This window comes from Takifugu rubripes, chromosome 1 (genome assembly GCF_901000725.2).
Source record: "Takifugu rubripes chromosome 1, fTakRub1.2, whole genome shotgun sequence".
Lineage (NCBI taxonomy): Eukaryota > Metazoa > Chordata > Actinopteri > Tetraodontiformes > Tetraodontidae > Takifugu > Takifugu rubripes.
The window spans coordinates 25,113,012-25,133,169 of NC_042285.1; the positions used below are offsets into that span (position 1 = coordinate 25,113,012).

At 42.9% G+C, this 20,158-nt stretch overlaps 1 protein-coding gene across 1 annotated transcript in view; it reads left to right on the forward strand.

Annotated features, from left to right (window-relative positions):
- Positions 1-1,298: 1,298 nt before the first annotated feature.
- Positions 1,299-20,158, forward strand: part of col18a1a (collagen type XVIII alpha 1 chain a) — a 50,709-nt gene continuing 31,849 nt past the window's right edge. The window contains exons 1-2 of the mRNA XM_011612212.2: positions 1,299-1,498; positions 1,589-1,659. Coding sequence (XP_011610514.2) covers positions 1,488-1,498; positions 1,589-1,659 — 82 coding nt within the window. The 5' untranslated portion in view covers positions 1,299-1,487. The remainder of the gene's footprint in view (positions 1,499-1,588; positions 1,660-20,158) is intronic.

Here is a 20,158-nt window from a genome sequence, read left to right on the forward strand (position 1 = left end):
AGTTGCCTTTATGATGCTCTTATGAGATGTCAGCAGAGATGTCTGATTCAATTACTAAACACCTTTTTCGTTTTATTTTAGTTGCCATTAACAACGGCAACAGAAATGTCTCACTCAAAAAAAATGTCTGCATTTTGTCAGAATGTAATTTATCTTAAGCTTTCAATACTATGCTGTTGCAAACACGATATATTACTCAGTGTCCACACCTCAGTCATTTAACAGTCAGTTTTACCTTTCTTTACCCTGACATTGGAATGCTGGCAAAAGCAGACGTCCACAGAGGCCTGGACGTGTTCAGACAGTAGCCTAGAGGCCAGTGAATATATGTGCACCGAAAGAGAGCTCTGTCCTCATCCTCGCAGGCGACCATAAAGAAAGGCGTAGTAGTAAGACAGGGAAGTCATAAAAATGTCAAAAAGAGTGGATGAGAAAACAGAGGATTGGGAATTTCTTTTTTGGTTCAACATTTTAACAAAAAAAAATCACCAGAGGAGCCAATTTACTAAGAAATAGGTGTCAAATTACAGGTTTAACATAAAATAAACTGCAAAGAATCGACAACGCTGGAAAGAGTGTAAAGATGAATAGATCGGATCAGACGTTTCTGTTTTAATACTTAGACGGAAACTTAATATTTCCCTCTAGTGGTTATCATCCGTAAGTGCAATGTGAATTAACAGTTTTTATCCAAATTAGAGATCACTTCGGTGAGAGATTACTTCAATCAGGACCAGTGGCTGAGACATGAGTGTGATTAAATTGTCTTTTTCTCCAGTTTTTAAAGTTACATAAAAGGTCTGTAGTTAAAATTATCCTTTGGACTATTTAATGTCACTGCATTAAAAACTGAATGATTCTTATTTCCTGAGCGAGAAGTCTGATCTTCTGGCACATGTCTCACCCCTCCAACCAAGAAGGCAAACATCATCGGGTCAAGTCCCTTCTTGTGAAAAGCTCTGCGGCTCAAGAGCCTCGCTGGCTGTGTCAACTGTGCGTCGAGGACAACCAGCAAGTGAAGGAGGATTTCCCGGTAGAAGACTTTAGTTTGCACAGCTCTCCTGGAGTTTTTCAAACCATTCACATCCACTCCAACCCCTGTCAGCTTTGTTACATTTGCAGGAAACACACACACACACACACACACATCTCTGTGATTATTTATTTATTTATTACAAATGACCCCAGACAACTTGTGGGTGTTCCTATAGGACCTGGCGGGCGCGCCGCCCTCTCTCTCTCTCTCTCTCTCTCTCGCGTGTGTGTGTGTGTGTGTGTGTGTGAGAGAGAGAGAGAGAGAGGGAGAGAGCGCTCCTGCAGGTCGCAGCTCGCTCCCCACATTTCTGGCGTTTGCAGAGCTGCGCTGCGTCTCCATCAGCTGTTGGCCGCCTGCTCTGATCACGCCGGAGCCAGGAAAGCCTATTTCACTTCGCGCTGCTTCCCAGCGGTCCATGTAGACTCTCCACTCACGGTCAGGGGAAGAAGAGATGAAGATGAGGTACTTTCCCCGTGTGCTCGTTGTGTCTCGCAACTTTCTATCGCATAAAGCGACGCAGTGGTGAGTGTACTTTGCTTGCTGCTCCTGCAGGTGTGCACGGCTGCAGCGGCTCCTGTGCTGCGTCCTAGTGGTGATAGGTCTCGCTGCCTCCCAGTGGCCAGGTAAGAAGCAAAAAAAAAACCAAAACCGCGGACAATTGCAGCTTTTGCTGAGCTTTTACAACATGTCCGGTGTTTTCAGCGCTTTGTGCACAGTGATACACCAAAGTCATACAGTGAGAGAGGAAATGTGTCTACATGTACCTTAATGGGAAGCTGCTGGATCTCCAGTTTAGCATTCAGATAGCTGCGGCTTTGTGAGGCCTGATACACAAAACAAAGTCAAACTTAACTTGAACTCGAAGTTTAAGTTAAGATGCTGAGCTGCTTCTGTCTTGTGTCTCCTCGCTATATTTTCTTTGCCCACTTGTCACTCCTTTAAACAGACAGTAGATCATCTCTAATTCGCATACTTAAGGTGCACGGCCACAGCTCAGTCAGCACCAGAGGCAACATTTAACTTTTAACAGTGTTATCTCCACTGTTCTCTTGCTACCGTTACATAACATTCCAAATAAACACGTGGATGTGTTTTTGGGATGTCGGACTGGGATGATATTTATCTATTCATAAACTCTGTGTGAGTGTAAACTGTGATGACACATGGTTCCAACTGCAGTTTGTTTACTGTGACAAGGTCGGGGCAGCTCGGAGACTGTTTACTGGCTTTCTTAAGTCCAAAGTCCAGAGTGTACGCAACACTGCCCACTTCAGTTGTGCCTTCTATGTCTGAGTACTCTGTTGTTTGTGTTGGCTGCGTCTGTAAATGCCGAAAGATGCTTTTGCGCACAGCAGGACTCTGAAGATTCCAGAAGTTTTCTTAGCGCAGCAAAGACGCACACAAGCAGGCAGTGGTGTTTCAAGAGTCTAACGCGCTCTCCTTCCCTGAATAATTCATCTCAGGGCTCCTCTAATGTTCTTATCGTTTATTGAACGCTCAGGCGCACAGCTCCCTGCCAGCAACAGGGAAACTGAGATGACGGGGAATTAATATTTGATTGATCGTAGTCACCAATGGCAACACTGTGTATCTTAAGAGTTTAGGACTTTCCCCACCTCATCTGTGTGCATGTGCGCGCGTGTGCTCCCAGGTGTAGAAAGGCGAGCCTCTCAAGGCTCAAAGACGGTGGCTTTGGCTGCCTGCGACATGCTTGAATTAGGTCTGATTCAGTCCCAGTCCCTGGCTGGGTCAGGAATCTATTGTCATGTGATCTTTGACATGCACCCAGCGTGGCTTTGCCTTGAGGGGAGCAGGCCGACGCGGGGGCAGGGGACCGGCTGAAGGGGGACCCCTTGCTGTGCCTTTTAATGGCTGAATTAGATGCCACATTTAAAACAAATCACAGCTGGCTTGAGGTTTTCTTCTTTTCATGGACATGAGGCTTTCAGGGTGCTGGGAAAGGATAATGAAACATTTTCTGTAAATGCCTTTGTTGCTGCATTAGAGCAAGCGGAATGTCCTCCGGTTAAATTGCTTCAAACTTTTTATCTGTGCAATTGTTGACTCTGAGTTTAGGCGCACCACCTGACAGGGCTGTTTCTTGACCTAACTTACAACAATTAACACAGATTTAAATGCACAATCAAACATAAACAAGATGCATCTCACGTTACATATCGAATATTGGTGTGAAAATATTTCAGTATAAATCCAAATGGCAAATATGTGCCATGATTCACATTTATCTGGCCAAAAAAGAAAATATGTATTAATTTTTAAATAAAAATGTGCATTTTTAACATTTTAAAACCCCACATAGGGAGAACGCATGGTTTCCTGTGGCAAGTGGTGCCACTGTTAGGATCATTGTTACCTCTCAAATGAAATAAATGGACCAACTGTGCACAGATTCTGTTAACTCAGTGAACCTTGTGATGTCTAATCCCTGGATTTTCTAGTCCGTAAACCTACTTATTCACCATCGACGTCTGCGGAGGTGCCTCATGTGGAGGCTCAGCAGGCCTATCTGCCATATGTTTTGTAAGCAAGCAGCATTTAAAAGGTCATTAGGCCCACAGTTTACATCTGCAGGGCTGTTGGGACTGCCGACGTTAGCTTACATTTTTTGGTGCATTTGTGGGTGGGGCTCATTTCAGGATGTCAAGTGGACATCGGCACCGCTCTGTCTGATTGATGAGACTGACACTTCCACTCTGTGTTCATGCCGGTTTGTCATCTGTCAGTTAAGATGAAAGTTGGGTTGCGAAGTCAATCTCGGGTTTTAAGAACCGTCTTTGACAGGTGCATCAGCGCAGATAACATGGCAGCGACGAGCAAAAACATCTTACAGGAAACGCAGATATGGTTTAGTTTACTTTAGCCCGTGTGTGTTTTGTAAGAAGACCATGGTGGTCCTTTGTGATGACTTAACTCGGAATATTTGAATCACACGTGCAGATTGACTCAAATTGCATGTACACATTTCAAACACTGTCTTTTCTTGGTCTATTTATACTCTGGTGCATCCAATCTACAAACACTCCTTCAGAATTTACATCTTTGAAAGGATTACGTAATCTGGCAGCTTTCTGACTGAACAGATCAGAATAGAATAAATTGAGATGACGGTAAATAAAAGACGATCCTGTGAGCTGTAATCTGGTGCATCGTTTCCGCTCGGATGCAGATGTGCACTCACCGTGCACTTGATGTCCAACCACCTTTGTGGTTGAATCAAAATGCAAGCAGGGAATCATTTTAGTCCCTGACTAATCTACCTGCTGTTTATCTACGCGCCGACAGCAACGCAACATGACTCCTTTTGCAGTTGTCCTAACCTCCTAATCTGCGATACCAATTTCTGCTTCGTTTTGATATGAATCAAAGAAATGGCAGTCCACAAAACTGGCCTCAGTCAGAAAAGAACCTAGAATTTGAAACCTGATGCTGATCCACTGGACCACACTGCCTTGTATAAAGTAGTTCATTCAGTCCAAATGTTCATTCCCCTATCATCTTTCTTCCCTGCATCCTTTTGAATGCCCCCAACAGCTGTTATTTGTATTTTTATGTGCTCCCGCTGTAGTTTCAGGTGCGTTCGGCCGCACTCTCATGTTGTCCCTGTTGTCAAAGTGCCAGGTTGACAGCGGCAAAATACAGAGGGACACTGTAATTACTGCTTATGTTGCAAAAGAAAAGGATTTGTATGGCTACTTGCTCTCTACACCCAACCATCTTCAACACTAATGGCACACTGAGTGCCCTCTTACCACTCAGTGCCTCTTTCCTGTTTGTGGACAAACCCTCATTTACTTGCTTGTCATTCCCAGCCGCAATCGGGGGTTAACAGTTAGTGGAAGCTGGGATGTGTAACTTTGCAAATAACAGGACGACAGTATGCGGATACTTTATTTTAAAGGTGTGAGCTTCGAGAAGAACCTTTATTATTAGCACCACTTTCAAAAGTAAAACTGAACCTGTCGGTCTCTCGAACTGTAATTATGTATTCCTGAGGTGACTTTTGAAGTCGACCTGTTTCAGGACCGCGCAGAAGGAAGTGGGGAACTTCAAGTGTAACGTTTGATTGTGCCGATTGTTCTTTCAGTAGATGGATGGAAACATGTTGGAGCAAGCAGGCAACTAGAGCTGAAATGAAATGTGCAACAACTGATTGTAGTTTACGCTGAGGGACAACAAAACTTCATTTTTGTAAACTTGCCACCCACCAGAAGGTAGCGAGAAGCTTTGCAGCGTTTCAAGCTGAGCGTACTTTCACCCTTTGTGCTGGGTTTGTCAGCACGGGAGGCTGCAGCCTGGGTGAACGTTGGTTTCCATGGCTACCAGGTGCGGATTTTTCCACCACACAGCCATATTTGGCTTGTTGCACAGGAAACCAGATCTGTCTATCAGGCACTTTGTCCCCGTCTCCAGCTTTCTGGACCATTCACTAGCATTACCCTGACAGCCTGCCGAACACAAGGAGGCATGAAACCAGAGACCACACGTCACCTATTTCCATTCTACCGTCCGAAGAAGTCTAAACCAAATGATATTAACTGTCACTTAACTAGGACTGATACAGCTGCAGTGGGATCCCCTAACAAGTATTGTGCAGATTCAGACCTAAAACCTGTTAACATTGTTTAATAGAAGGAGCGGCTACCACCCAGAGCATTTTTAATGAATGAATGGACCATTCATCATTTCACGAGGCCCCTCTGGGGAATGCCATTGTGCATTTCAAACCTCACTTTGTTATTATATCCCTCTTTTCGCACTCCACGTCGTCTTATCTTCTGATTGACTCTCATGATGTCCAGGCTGCTTTTCAAGGCATCCTTGAATTCCATTCATTCAGCCGTCCTTCAAGAGCTTCCACGTCTGTAGGCACTTACCCTCTCACAATCCCACCCCATGGGGGTGTGGGCTGAGGAGAATCCCATGGGACGGGGAGATTACCATCAAGCCAAGAGCTTTTATAACAATAGAGGGATTTGCTGAGTCCTGTAACTCTGTCCTCCACCGCCGTCTAAAGTCTATGTGTGGTTGAGCGAGAGATTTGACGGCGTGGACCATCTTGACTGCAGCCATCACTAGGGGAACATTCTTGAGTGCCACCATTTTTGATGCATTCAGGGAAAAGTAGGCGAACTCGGCTGATACAAGAGCTGCTTGTGCTGAAGCTTGACTTCTGGGTCATCCACTTTTCATTAGTCCCAATTTAAACAAACTTTTGAAATGTCCTGATCACATTTTTTTGCTCTTTTGAAGCTTTGGTGGGAATAACCTGGGAATAACCCTTCAGGTATTTGAAGCTTAATATGTGTGGATTTGGGGTAAATTTATAGCTGGCACTGAGTGGTACAACAGTTCAGGTGCAGCTTCAATCCTCCTCCATTTCCCCTAATAAATTCCTTCTAAATTAATCCTGCAAAGCTGTACAAGTGTATTTTAGCATTGGGTTTCTTCTCCAGTCAGTTTCCAACTGCAGTTTTAGCTCCTGAGAGGACCCTGATTTATTGCGATTCCTATCGCTTGAATGGGAAATTCACTTCTACCAAGTTTAGCTTGTACCTGAAATTATAATATTAATATTAATCAATATTATGATAAAAAAAATACTGTCCTTAAATGATTCCAGTCATAATAATTATTTGTTTTAGAGGACAGTGGTGTGTATGAAATGCTTTGGGATTATTTAAATGTTAGAGCCGATAAGCATCATGGTAATAAAGACTGACTGACTGATTTTAAGGTCAAATTACTGCTTTTTTCATAGGTCCAAGCAGCCATGTTTTTCATTTTTGAGAGTTTTTTCAGTGTGACATTCAAATTTCTGATCTTTAATAAAGTTCACATAATCTGTTGGGATTCATAGACTTGATGAAAGATAATGCAACAATATTGGACATTTTCTACACTCACAATCAGCATGTGGTCAGTGCAAAGCGTGGACAGAGAAGGATGAGTGTTTCAGCTACTTGTGACTTTCTGCACATTTGTCCATCCCTGAATCCAATCATAGAATCATGCACCATGTCCTGCTTACAAAGGAAATGTCCAGGTCATTTGTGACTTGGAAGTTGCTAATTGTGTCAACCATGAGCTCGCCGACAATGACGTGCGGCCTCCGTTCTTTTGCAGCTTGTTATAGCCCAGGTGGCACAATGCCATCCATTGAGAGCTCTAGAGAGGGGAAACATGGGACGTCCACTGGGACGTTAAATATTTAGAGGTCCAATGAAAGATTTGTGGGGTTCATTGGGGGTGTTGATACGCGTTACCAGACAGGAGGAAGCCTGAAAGCTCAGTCGGACCCCTCCCTCTGTGGCACCTGACCGATGTTTGCCATTTTGAGGAGAACCCCACAGTTTCACAAGTGCATTTTATAGTCTCAGTACTCTGGTGCAGTAATAGCGCTGGTTGTGTAAAGGTTTTTGCAGTGTTGTTTCCTGTCCTGAATGCATCTGCCTGTGTAACAGTAAAACCAAAACAGAATAAAAGGTTAATTTGTTACTTCACCAGAACACATCCTGCATCAAGATCAGTTAAAGATTACTAATTCAAGCCGTCCGTGAAGCACCTTCCAAATAAATCATGATGCCATTAAAATTTGTTTTGATTTTTTTTTTTAATTCTTTTTTTTTTTTTTACCCCCTTCTGTTCCAATTCCAATGACTGCAGAGTTTTGGCTTGGCTTACCGGCACAAAATACATATGTGAGATCAGAGGAGAGGTTGTATTAGTATGTATTTGATCCTTATCTGAAGTATTTTTTGGGTCTCCATTATTTCCTGAAGCCGAATGTATCCTGTTGAGCATTAAAAGAGTTGGCAAAGCTCTGTTTACTTTGGGCTATTGTACAGGTAGAAAAGACCCTTCTTTCCCTGTTCTCGCATTGGTTATCATTTTGAACTGCATAGCTCATTCGAGCAAAGTGGTTCAATCGGTTCATGTGTCTGAAAGTGGGTTGGTGCACTAGTTTGCCAAAGCTTCATCACGTGGATTATAAAGTGCCTTTCCCTGGCTTAAGCCGAAACAGAGGAAGAGCATGACCTGCAGGCCTTTTGGTCTAAAGTGCACAACAGGGGGAGAAATGAATGCTGGCACCCTGCACCCGAGTCTGGCCAGTACTAATTGAGGGCCCTGATATTGTCTCTTTGATGAAAGCTCTCTTTGTTCCAAGTTACTTGTCTTCATCTACTGTATCCCATGGGCCTCTGATATAGCTGCAGGCATAACGTCATACCCTTCCAGCCATTGTCTCTATTCATTACAGGGGATTAAAATGTCAGCTGAAGGTGAAATATAGGCTAGTCGGCATTATTCGCTGTGGGGGGTGATTGATTGAGAGTGTTTTGCCCTGTGAGCGAAAAGTTTGTGGCCCATCAACACCCTTTGTAGAGGTTAAATGACCAGATGGACTCTGCTGTGGGAAACACCAATGCAAATTAGAAAGAGTTGCTATAGCTGTGAGCTGGATAACTACTCTCTCGACTTTGAGAGCAAATTTCAGCCACATTAACGCTGAGTGGCGCAGGGTGGGTGGGTGGGTGAGAAAGCCCAGAGCTCTTGCTCCTGCTTTTGTCTCATTTGTTGTCACTGTCCCTCACTCTGGAATTCGCAACAGCCTTTAGCAAACTTCAAAGATGGAGGTCTGTAATTCCCTCCCATCCAAAGAGGAAGCTTTATGACAAAAAAAGAAGTGTTTAACCTCCCTTTCATGGTCACATTTACTGTCAAAGTGTTGATCTGCATTGACATGTTCTTGAAGTGCTGTGCAAAGCTGAAACTCAACACTTGAGTGAAGCCTAGTGGGTTCAAAGACCCAGCCAAAGGACAAAGAGATGAGGACCAGCCAGGAGACAGATCTGTGACTCTCCTTTTTTTTATGCAACCTGGTTAATGCAGAAATGAGATCTGCTGGCACATTCTTTCCACATGAGGCCCACGCCTTCAGCGGAGGATTTTATTTACTTATGCATTCGGGAGAACCAACAGGAAAATGGAGGAATACACATTCTTGGCTTATGCTGACTGATGAAAAGCCATTATACTGTATACACCTGTACCTTTGCCAACATTTTTAGCTGCTTGGTAAATCTTGGACCTGTTGGGGCAGGTAGAATTTTTCCGTTCATGGCGGAGGTGAGGATCTGATGAGCCATGAAAATAAAAAAAAGATGAGTGAGGGAGCTGAAGAGGCATCATGGAATTTTAAATTTGCATCGGAAGGATTTGCTTCCCACCTCTCTGGAGAATAACCGGAAACCTTTCCTTAAATTCGGTTTCAAAGGAAGATCTTTGAGGTCGAGTCTGTCTTTTAAAACAGTGTAAGCAAATAAGACCAAACATACAGATTACAGTGTAATATAAAAAGGATTATATATATATAAAATATAAAAAGGGGAATTATGGACGGTTTCATTGATGCACAGCTGCCCAGCACAGTCACTTTTTAATTTTTGACTGAACCGCCTTCGATGTGAGTCAGTAGTATCAGCCTCAGGGATGGAATATTAAAGTGCAAACATGCATACGAGCTCTATGACAACACCACAAATGCATACACATTTGGCCATTTCCTTCCTTCTGATGTGCAGTTTAGTTTACAAGGGAAAGGCTTTAAGAATCAATATTTCTAGAATCTCATTTGAATCTAAATCTCACTTTTTAAAAACTTGATTGAAGTGTTTTGACTCTAATGAGCAGGGTTGGGTGAGATTATTCACTGTCTCTGCATTTTCCCTCTGTTAAAGCTCTGTAGTTAATGATTGCTCATAAAATTGGCGAAATATTTAGCGTTCTATCAGGCGGCTTCTACGTGGTTGCGTCAACGTGAAATCCGACCTCGCAGTGTCGCGGGGGCAGTTCACCTGTAATGACACTGTAAAAGCGGAGCGCCCTTTACCGATTTGTCATTGTGCTATGCAGGTTTGAGCGCCATGTGTTGAAATATGGCATTAACATTTTAAGGTGGTAACTAGATTAATTGTCGTGTTTGACTGGCAGGAGAATCTTAAGAATGCTGATAGTGGATAGCCTGCACGCCAAAGAGGGGGGCCTCTATTTTATTAGATATGAGCACGTCTTGGAATGTGACCATAATGTACCTATTGACTCCTAAAGCCAACAAGCAACAGCAGCCTGACTTCTCAAGTCTTTTCAGTCTGTTTTGTTTGCAGCTTGTCGCTCATGTGCATTCTCTTATCTTTGCAAGCAGTCTAATTAACACAACTAACAGAGTGAACACAATGAGTGTGTTATGTGTGTGAGTGTTTTTTACATGACGTAGAGAAAGAAACGCCGTAGCAGTGCAGCTTCAAAGACAGTTTGAGGTCAGTGTAAACCGAAACGATAAAATTATCTAATTGGCAGGTTTGTTGCACCACAACAAAGCATGAAAAGATGTCAAGCAAGGTCGATGTCTTCGCGTTGCTGTGAGATATCGGGATATCGGAGATGTCAGACAGATGGACATTGTGTCCATTGTCAAGCCTGTTGAAAAAGCAAAAATGATGCAAAAATTCATAAGGTTCCACTGTAAAAGCAGTTTGATTTATTTCAGTCAACAATGTATTTGGCACTAATTATAGCATTTGATGCTTTAATTGCTGCAGCTAGACAAACATTTCCACCAGTAATAACTAAGCACAAAGGCGAACAAAGAGCATGCTGGTATATTTTCCCCTTACAGTGTCTAAGGGGATGTGTTCAGACACAACAGGGAGACAGTGAAGTCTTACAGTCAGCAGAAGTTAATTATACTTTGAAGTTAAAAAGTTGAGCTGAGTCATTTTGTTATCTTCCTGTCTGGATTGGGATGAACTGCGCACATTGCGCTCGTGATATGCGCACTAGAGACACAAGTTTTGAGAAACTGCTGTGGAAATAAGTCATAAAGCAGACTGGACATTCAGTGACCACAGTGTTCCAACCCTGCTCATGGTTTAAAACCGATGTCATGTCGTGGTTCAGGTCAGACCGAGCGAAGTCTATCGGCCTGTGCTTCTACCATCACCTCTTGAAAAACAGCTCCGGCCATTCCTTGAAATTCATGTCATTTTAGTTGAGGAAAGTTGGCGTGTTCTTACGAGTTCATGTCAGTGTCACATGATTGCATATAAGCAGTCAGTGGAGAAGCTGCGATTTATCTTGAGTGCCTGTGCTTCCCCCAGGTTTTAACAAAAATGGTAAATGAATGGTTGTTAAGAGATAAACTACCATATTTATCACAAGCTGTGTAATATCTGGCTTTATAGGTGTTGGGTAGGTTTTAGACTCTTGGTAATCTCTGATTAAAGTACTCAGGACTTTTTTGGTAATATATTAAGTCTATTATAGTTGAAACTGACTAATTTCAAGATTTATCATGAAACCTATTAAAAAAAGGATCTAATTCTGACACAAGTAATGGATTAACGTCCACCAGGGGATTCCTTTACATTTCAAACAGGAACTTGTGCACCAAACACATATCTCAGCTCTGTCATTCTGCAGGCTTCAACTCGTTTACAGCTTTTAAAAAGCTACTAACAGACTTCTGCGCGGAGTTCTTTCCTGTTTGTGGCTTGTAACCATATGTTTTCCAACAGCTGCAAAATAATTTTAGTTTTTTTCTTTTTTCATAGCCATAACAGGTAAAGTGTTCACTGGTGTGACACGAACTGAACGGGATTTTTCCTTGTAACTGAGAACGTTGTTTGATGTTGAAATGAAATTTAAAGGGAGCGTTTCACAAGCAGAAATATTGATGATGCGTCAGAATGTCATGTTATACCTGTTGTGATGTGGTACATGTTAAAGTTTGGTTTTCCAGCACATCTTAAGTATGTTTATCCCCAGGGCAGGTTAAACCTCCCACTTCCACACCCTTCTCAACTCCAGCGCTGCCTCAGGTTTCTAACTATCTCAGGCCTGACAGAGAGAGAGGGGTGGGGTCCGTCTGAGTGGGCGGCCGGGACAGGTCATGAATCACTCCGAGCCCGACCAACGTTAACATGCTGCCATGGTACACCAGAGTACACAAAGGGTGGACAAAAGGATTTCATGGATGGAAGGATAACATAAAGTCAACTAGCCCAATATCAGGTGAACAGATGATGTGGAAAAAATGTAAAGGGTGTGGAGGTCAGGGTTGAGAGGAGGGTCACATCCATCTTGAGAGAGACCAGATGTTTCGTCCTATATTATATAGGACGAGAAGAGATAATAGTTATTTCTTGAACTACTTTAAAATTGTGTGCCAAATATCAAAGAATTGGACACCACTGGAATAAATGCCGTCTGATAATACCATCACCTGAGAATTTTGACCCAAACTACCAGTGACATAGACCACAGGCCTATAAATCATTGAGGAGGACTGGACACTCTTCGTACCAGACCTTGTAGGTCTTCATTCCGCTCGTTGTGTTATTTATTCCTTATACGCACGCTTCCAAAAGCAGTTAAGACACTGAATGATGGTGAAATTTTGGTCCACAAGATCTCGCTTGAAGTAGGCACTTTCCAGTAGAGTGATACGCCCATGGAGCGTCACGTTGAAGTGTGGGAGAGCATCAAAGATCTTTGCTCGAACTTTTTAACTTTTATTGGTGCTGAGCAGCCCTCAAATGTTGAAGAGCTGCCTTCACTTTCTGGTCTTTACCTTTAACAGGTCCCTTCCTCCTGACACTGCTCAGGTATTTGGACACATTCCGTCCAAGCAGACTGCTTTTCAGCTCATACTGTAAAGCAGCCGTGTTGGGTTACTGCAACGTTACCCAATACGTCTGATCTGGGCTCAAAATGCTCCATAATTCTTAGATTGGCCTCCTTATTAAGTCATGGAGAAAAATCTGCACCTCTTGAACTTGTGCTTAGAAACTCTCCTCCAGCTGTACCTTCAGCTTATTAATGTGTTTTTCATTAAAAAAAAAAAAAAAAAAAACAGACAGAAAAGAAGCCCTGAGTGGGAGTTTGGGTCAGCAGAGCACAGCTCACAATGTTCCAAAGATTCTGTCATCTTTTATGACACCTCCTTTCATTGGTCATGGTCGCCATGGCGAAATGCAGTTTGTAGCCTCTGCAGCATATCTCATGTAGCTTTTGTATGAATAGCGCATTGTTTATAAATCAGCAGGGAGGGACACACACACACACACACACACACAAAATGACTTTTGAGTTTTGGCGGCATACATTCTTTTTTGTCATTTTAAAAGTCCAGTTCCCAAATCTGTGGTGAGCAAATCAGTATTTATTAGTAAGTGAATCAAATGACTTCCAGATTTTACTACTATCTTATAAGTCCTGCCCCAAACAGTTTTCATTTATTATTTTATTTTGTTATTTTTTTGCTATATGCTGTACAGTAGTATGAATCCTTCCACAACCATCATGATTTCCAGGGACTCAAATATGACATTGAATATTAAATGAATCCATTTAGAATCTGCATTTCATTAACAGGCCATAGTCAGAGATGTTTATTTTAGCTTGTGTGATAGTCATGATGAATCTGAACCTGAACAGAAGTTTGACTAATCAAACTTGAATGAATTCGTGAGTGAATGTCTCAGTTTCCAAAAGTTTGTTTTGCAGCCTAAACTGAAACAGTCGTGGAGTCCATTTCATGATGTTTCTGTTAAATGGGACTGGAGTTATAAACAGGAAATGTTAAGTGTTTTGAAAGTGTCCCTGTCTGTTTGTAGTTCTGCATGTAATGTGATGGTCCAACCAATTTTCTCTCTCTCTCTCTCTCTCCAATCCCACACACTCGCAAATCACCTTGGTGAAGAGCCGCAGCTCATGAGAATGCCTCAGACAATGGGATGTATTCTTAACTTCTCTCACCATCCAACGGAAACACTACAGGCCTCAGAGTATTAGTTCAGTGTGTCCCCTTCTGACTTGTCTTCCTTTTGTGGAACAGATTTCAAACGAAAGGCCCCACATTGTGCACTTTTCAGACGGTAACAACACAACGCTTTCGGCGCTGTGTGAGGAACAGATGGAGTTTCAACCTGAATTCTCAAAATAAAGCCCCAAAAATTTGAAAGGAATGGCTGCCAGGCCCGAAACGGTAAGGGCAAGCAGATTTCGCCTGTTTTCAATTTGAAACGTGGACCGAGATCAAACCTGTGCTCGGGCGTCGGAAGGAACAAAGAGTTTCTCTCAAGTTTTCAAGGACGAGTGAAATTATTTGTGCAAAAAATGTGTTTAAAGTCAAACAAATCAAAGGTTGTTAAAAATGAAGGGAGTAAATTGTGCAAATTATTTTGTTAACGTTTACGAACACTCAGACACATAACGCCCATTCTCCTCCACTGGCTTCCTGTTCAGGATCTTTTTCAAGCTTATGATGTTTGTTTTTACAGCAGCTGAATTAGTTTAATATTTCATATTTCCTGCACCCCAGTTTTGTCTTATGCAACAATTTTCATATTACCTCTCAAATAACTCGTGTTGGTATCGGATCGAAATGGACTTGCAGCCATGTTGGCTTGGTAGGAATGCTACATTTTCTGGAGCTACTGTTTATCAGGCTGGATTGTAATTTATCACATCGGCCCCAGAATCTCCACAGCTGAAACTGGTAAAAATTCCTTCGTATATTCTCATTGGTGTCAGGAGAGAAGTTCTCTAATCCTCATGAGTAACTGATGTTGTCTGTAGACGGTCGAATGTTGAGGCTGTCATCCTCCTCCGTCATTGTGGATTCTGGGTTTTGTCCGCTCACCTCAAATCTTTGATGTCCACTGATGAAAGGTAGGAGCTTACACTCCCCGTCGTTGCCTTCTTCATCTGCGAAGGCTGCCTGGATATATTTAAGTGTCCTCCACACCCACTGAACATCTCCTTGGACCAGGTCATAAAAGTCAGCACGTAAAGAGACAGAATGGAGGACAAGTAAAAGAGAGCAGGTATTTAGATTGAAACCCCACCCTCACTTTAAAAGGTAGCATTGTGTCTACACAGACCAATCTCCTGGGCCGCTTCCTCTTCTTTCACTCTTTCATTTTTGGTGGTTTACACAAACGTTCTTCATATTTACAGTGTTGCTGTTTTTTTTTAAATATCAATAGCGGTTAAGTATGTGTTAAATTCTTCCTGAATCTGATTGATTTTTAACTTTAAACTGTATGAAAGAAACTCCTAATGTGATCCAGGCCTTGGCTCCAGCTGGTGTTGTGGGTGTTTTTGATTCCCATCACATCTTCAGTGGATACAACACATGGTGGATTCAGCTGGACTGAGGTATTTCAGGTCAGGGTAAATTTTATATTTGGATGCCTTGAGAAATAAAAAAATCCAGATTTCCCGATTGTTATTGTATTGCAGTGTTTGAGGGTTGGTGGTCGCGCGTCTTACCGTAGGCGATGACGCACTTGGTATGTTTGAGGAAAGGGGCAAAACTGATGGGCGTTGCACAACGGCAACAAAATCATAGTGTTTAGTTTGACCTACAACCTCTACAATAAGCCAGAGTGAGTGGTTGGATAACCGACTGACCGTCTGTAAGTGGAGGTGATGTCACGGGGTCGGGGAGGCTCTGCTAGGGTGTCTGCTTGTGTTCCAAATGGGACTACTTACACCCCAACCTTTGACGGGGAGGAGCGGCCTCACGTTACAGGGGTACAATGGTATCCAGAGGTAATTGTGGCCGTTCGAGATGCCTCATCGTGTTTCGGCTCTCTTTCAGAAGCAGAAGAGTCTTTGTTTGACAGAACATTCCAGGTTTCAGAGCAGACGGGGCTTAAAGATGCATTTATTGGAAAATTAGAGGCTAACCACACAGCTTGGTGTGAATAATAATGACTGTTGTAACAGATTCACGTGTATAGCTTAAAGAGTCCGTGAAAGTCTGAACAGCGTCTCGTTTGCAGCTGTTTGACAACATGAAGGATGCACAATTATGTTGAAGGAAATCCCTGTACATCTGTTGAAATGATCGCAGCCAGTTATATTATTCTACTTGCGCTGTTCAGTGTCTTGCAGCCGGCGCGCCGCCACGGTCTCGCTCCCTCCTCCTCCAATGTCGGCTGCACTTTTTAACGTGCGCCGCAGAAATATGAGGGATATAAAGTGAGCCGCATGTGGTTTGAAAACGCCTCCGTCTTCCCCCCTCCCTCTCGCCCCCAAATCCCAGAGAAATCATCATGTTTTATTAATCACAGGCTTGATTCCGTGACTCCCCCTCGACTGAAGTTCACCCTTCCGTACAGAAAGGCCTTTGCCATGACGAACCCCTCGCCAATATTCCCAATCTTAATGAATCAGGCCAGAAGAAAAAAATAACGTTGTTGTTGGAAGGACAAACAGATGCTATGTGGCCAACAGGGGAGGTGAATCTGGTTTCCAGGAGGCTGTAGGTGGTAGGAAAGTCCGCTCTCTTCCAGTGACCACGCAAAAACCACAGCCCTCCCTGGGGCGACACTTTTGGAGCCCCCGCCGTTGCTCTTTGACATGCACTATATTGGTATTCCAAACCTGAACCAACATGATCGGAATGCCAACTACTCTTTTGTCTTCTTTTTTTTTTTTGTTAAAAGGGTCTTTTGTTCCAGTGCGATCATTTAAGTAGGAATGTTTTCAGTTTGGGGGTGGGAGTCGTGGGTGAGGGCTATGAGTCAAAAAGAAATGAACATTACTGGAAGCTCTACACTGAAGGGAGATGTGCTGCCCTTTTTGTTTGTTGCTTCAGTCAGTCTCATTCTGTTTGATTAATTTCCCCCCATTTCCTTGATTATTGCGTAGGTCTGAGAGCCTGTAAACACGACTCCATTTATAGCATTTTTCTGCTGAGTTTATATTTAACACACACACACACACACACACACACAAGCACACTTAGTGTTGAAGGGACATTCCAGCAACTGTATACATGAAGGGTCAGTTAGTCAGGGTTAGTACAGACTGGCCTGTGAAATTATCATTAAGTATGAGAAAATAACCCTCATGCCCAATTTATAATGCAGTGAATCAGACAGTGTTTACAAGAATGGAATGAAAGGATTTTATATTGGAGAGATTATGGGAAATGTGTGTCCAGTGTTTCTGACACTTGGCCTCGTTGGCAACTTATTTGTTTTTATTTTTATCAAATGTCTCCTGGGGCTTAAACTCTAAGCAATCATGGCTGACATTGACGTAACCAAAGACGGACAGCAGGTTGCCCATGGGAAGAAGCCCCTTTCATTATTGTGAAAATAAACTCCCCCGGATGCTCAGTTTTCCTGTCCAATGTACCTCTTTGATTTCTTCAATGTTGAATGAAAAAGAGCCACAAATGTGCTTTTTAAATAAACACATTGATCATAAAGAGGAGAATATGAGACATGTACACAGGGTGGGCTTGATTGGTTACTGGAGCAATGGAAAGGGCAATTGTTGAAGATAATTGAACACATCACATCAGATACGATTGTTCCACAACCGCTCCCCCCTCTGCCCCCCATTTACAAGGTTAAACAGCAAAAATGTATTACTCAACAACAGTGGGGCTGAAGGAAGTGGGATCTCTCCCGCGTGTCCTGCTGCACCGGCCAAGTCCCATTCCGATGCTGCACCAGGCGTCCTGGTGCAAACAGCAGCTTTGGGTGTGGCACAGTGATGTGATTCATAGAAGCAGAATTTCCTAATGAGGGAGAGGTCATCTTCTATCTCCCTTTGGGTCACTTTCATGTTTTTTTTATCTCTATAATCTGTGAAACTGCGTCAAAAAATATCAGTGTTGTAATATCTGAATGGGGCACTTTAACGGTTCAAAGGCTACACATGGATCATGTGACCAGGACCATAAAACAGGGGAAAGTGAAACGGGACAATTAAAGGACTGAGGCCATTGAAGGTATTTCAGAAGCAACAGTTGCCATCATCCTGACAGTTTCCATCATATTCTGGTCCTGGCACCACAAAGGTGTGTGAGTGCTGCCGCTCAGGCTGATGAGTCGGCACTTTTATAGGGTTTCATTACAGCTGCCTTTGCATGCGGGAATTGTCTCGTCTTGCACGGCAGCTTTCGTTTGCACAGACTCTTTGCCCAAGGTAGATTATGGAGCTGATGTTCTCCTGAGCTCACAAATGCTCCTTTCTTTCCATCCGACTCCTGATCGTCGATGCACCTTTTTTGAGGAACGCCTTCTGCATGTGTTGGGAACGGCTCTGGAAGTGCTGAATGCTTTGTCTATTTCAGGGCTCTGGGCCGAGCCTCTGGCTGTTCCCTGTGTTCTGTAATCTTTCCCTCTAGGACATTAGTCATACACACACTGCAGCTCCAGTCTTTCTCGCTACAACACTGAAACACACTTGAATGATTTAAAAAAAAAAAAGACCTTTTGGTCAATTGAATAAATTCCTACGATTTAAGGAAGTCGCTTTGGTTCAAAATGAGGATTCCCTCTTGCAGTCGTGTAAAATAAATTACAATTTAATTTGCATTAAATGACATTACATTTAATTAACCTTTATACCCTCCGTCGATCATTTGATGGATGTTTGGCTGGGTGAAGCCTTGAAAACTGACTCTTTTATTGGCAGAATGCTGCTATAATGTCCAGAGTCTTGGGACCTCTGAATGTTTAAACACATGCTTCCCTCATTTAAAGATAAAGTGCCAGAGTGAGTGGGCTGGCTGGAATTAAACCGGGATTTCTGTCTAGGTGAGAAGCTATCCATATTTTCAATCAGGCCTCTGTTTATCTAAGCTTCAAGCTGATGGGTTTTCCAAATATTTAGCTCTTACTCCTTGGGAATTACTGCCACTTTATTCCGAGTGCCTCCATTTTTGGTAACTGCCCGACTGTTCCAAGATCAGGAGTTGATTTTACATCATGAAGTGACATTCATAAGCTGTTTTTACCGGAGTAACAGATTTAAAAGGAACATATTTTTGTATTCTAAATGCATTTTCCCATCTCTGGGTCTGTTCTTTATGGTCAAACAGGAAATGATGATGCATGGTGTAGCTCTGGTACCTCTGAGGCCGGAAGGTTTGCCCGGGTTTAAAGATCTTTCTCTCAGGAAGGTCTTAGTTGTCTGGATTTTCCCTCCATCTGTTAGTAAATAAGAGAATTTTCCTCTGGTTATCCTGACTCACCCTAAAGGCAACAGATCTGAACCCTTTTTGCTGTGAGTCAGCGAGCGGAAATAAACAGAGTCTGAGATCGTGAGGGTGATTTAGCATCTGTGGAGGTGCTTCGCATCGATTGATCCTCGCCGTCGCTCACGCATGACCCGACAGTCACAACTCCGCGTAGTTCTGGCGGCATTTATGACCCGAACCCATCTTGTGCCTCTGCATCCCTGGCAGAGATGACAGTGGCCAATGTGGATCATTATTGCGCAAGAGTGCAGAACCAGGCTGACAGGAAACTCTTTAACCATGTGGGCAGACGGCGCAATTACCCATTTTGGACGTGGAGCCACAATCCCACATGAAAGTCAATCTGGCTGCAACAATAGAATATTTTGGTTATCGTGTTAATGGTGCGTTCATGCGGCACTCAGCATATCAAACACAAGATATTCACAGAGCCACATGCTCTGGGTCAGACTAACTAATGCGAAACAGCCCTGCCCATCAACCACAGGACCGTTTATTATTGTTATTGTTGCCTGTTCCACAATATTGCGTCCTTCCGTCTCCTAGGAAAATAGTCTACTCAATCAGATATTACATTTTTAATGATACACTAGCATATTGATGCTACGGCAACAACTGTGGCTTCGATTGTTTTTGTAAAATGATCTTTTATGTCAATATGAATGCAAGGATCAGAAAGTAACAATTTAAGACATTCCCCCTATACTTATTAAGTAAAGTGTCCATCAAAGTCTGTATATTCATGACTAATTGAATTATTTTAAGAAGTCGCCATCGAAAAAAATTCTCATAACCGATATTCGTTGCACATGATGTCATGTGGGAACAAATAAAAGCAACAAAAATAAATATGCTCAGGAAGAAATCCTCAGGGGAGGAGTGCAGTGTGTACATTACTCGGAGAGGTCGGTGGGGGAGGGGAGGGGGTGATTTAAAGGAGGTCAGGGATGTTTTGCTCTCATAGTTCTGGATAATTTCTTCTTTTTTTCAGTCCATCCGGTTATGGATCCTTCACCTTTTTGGGAAGTGAGGTG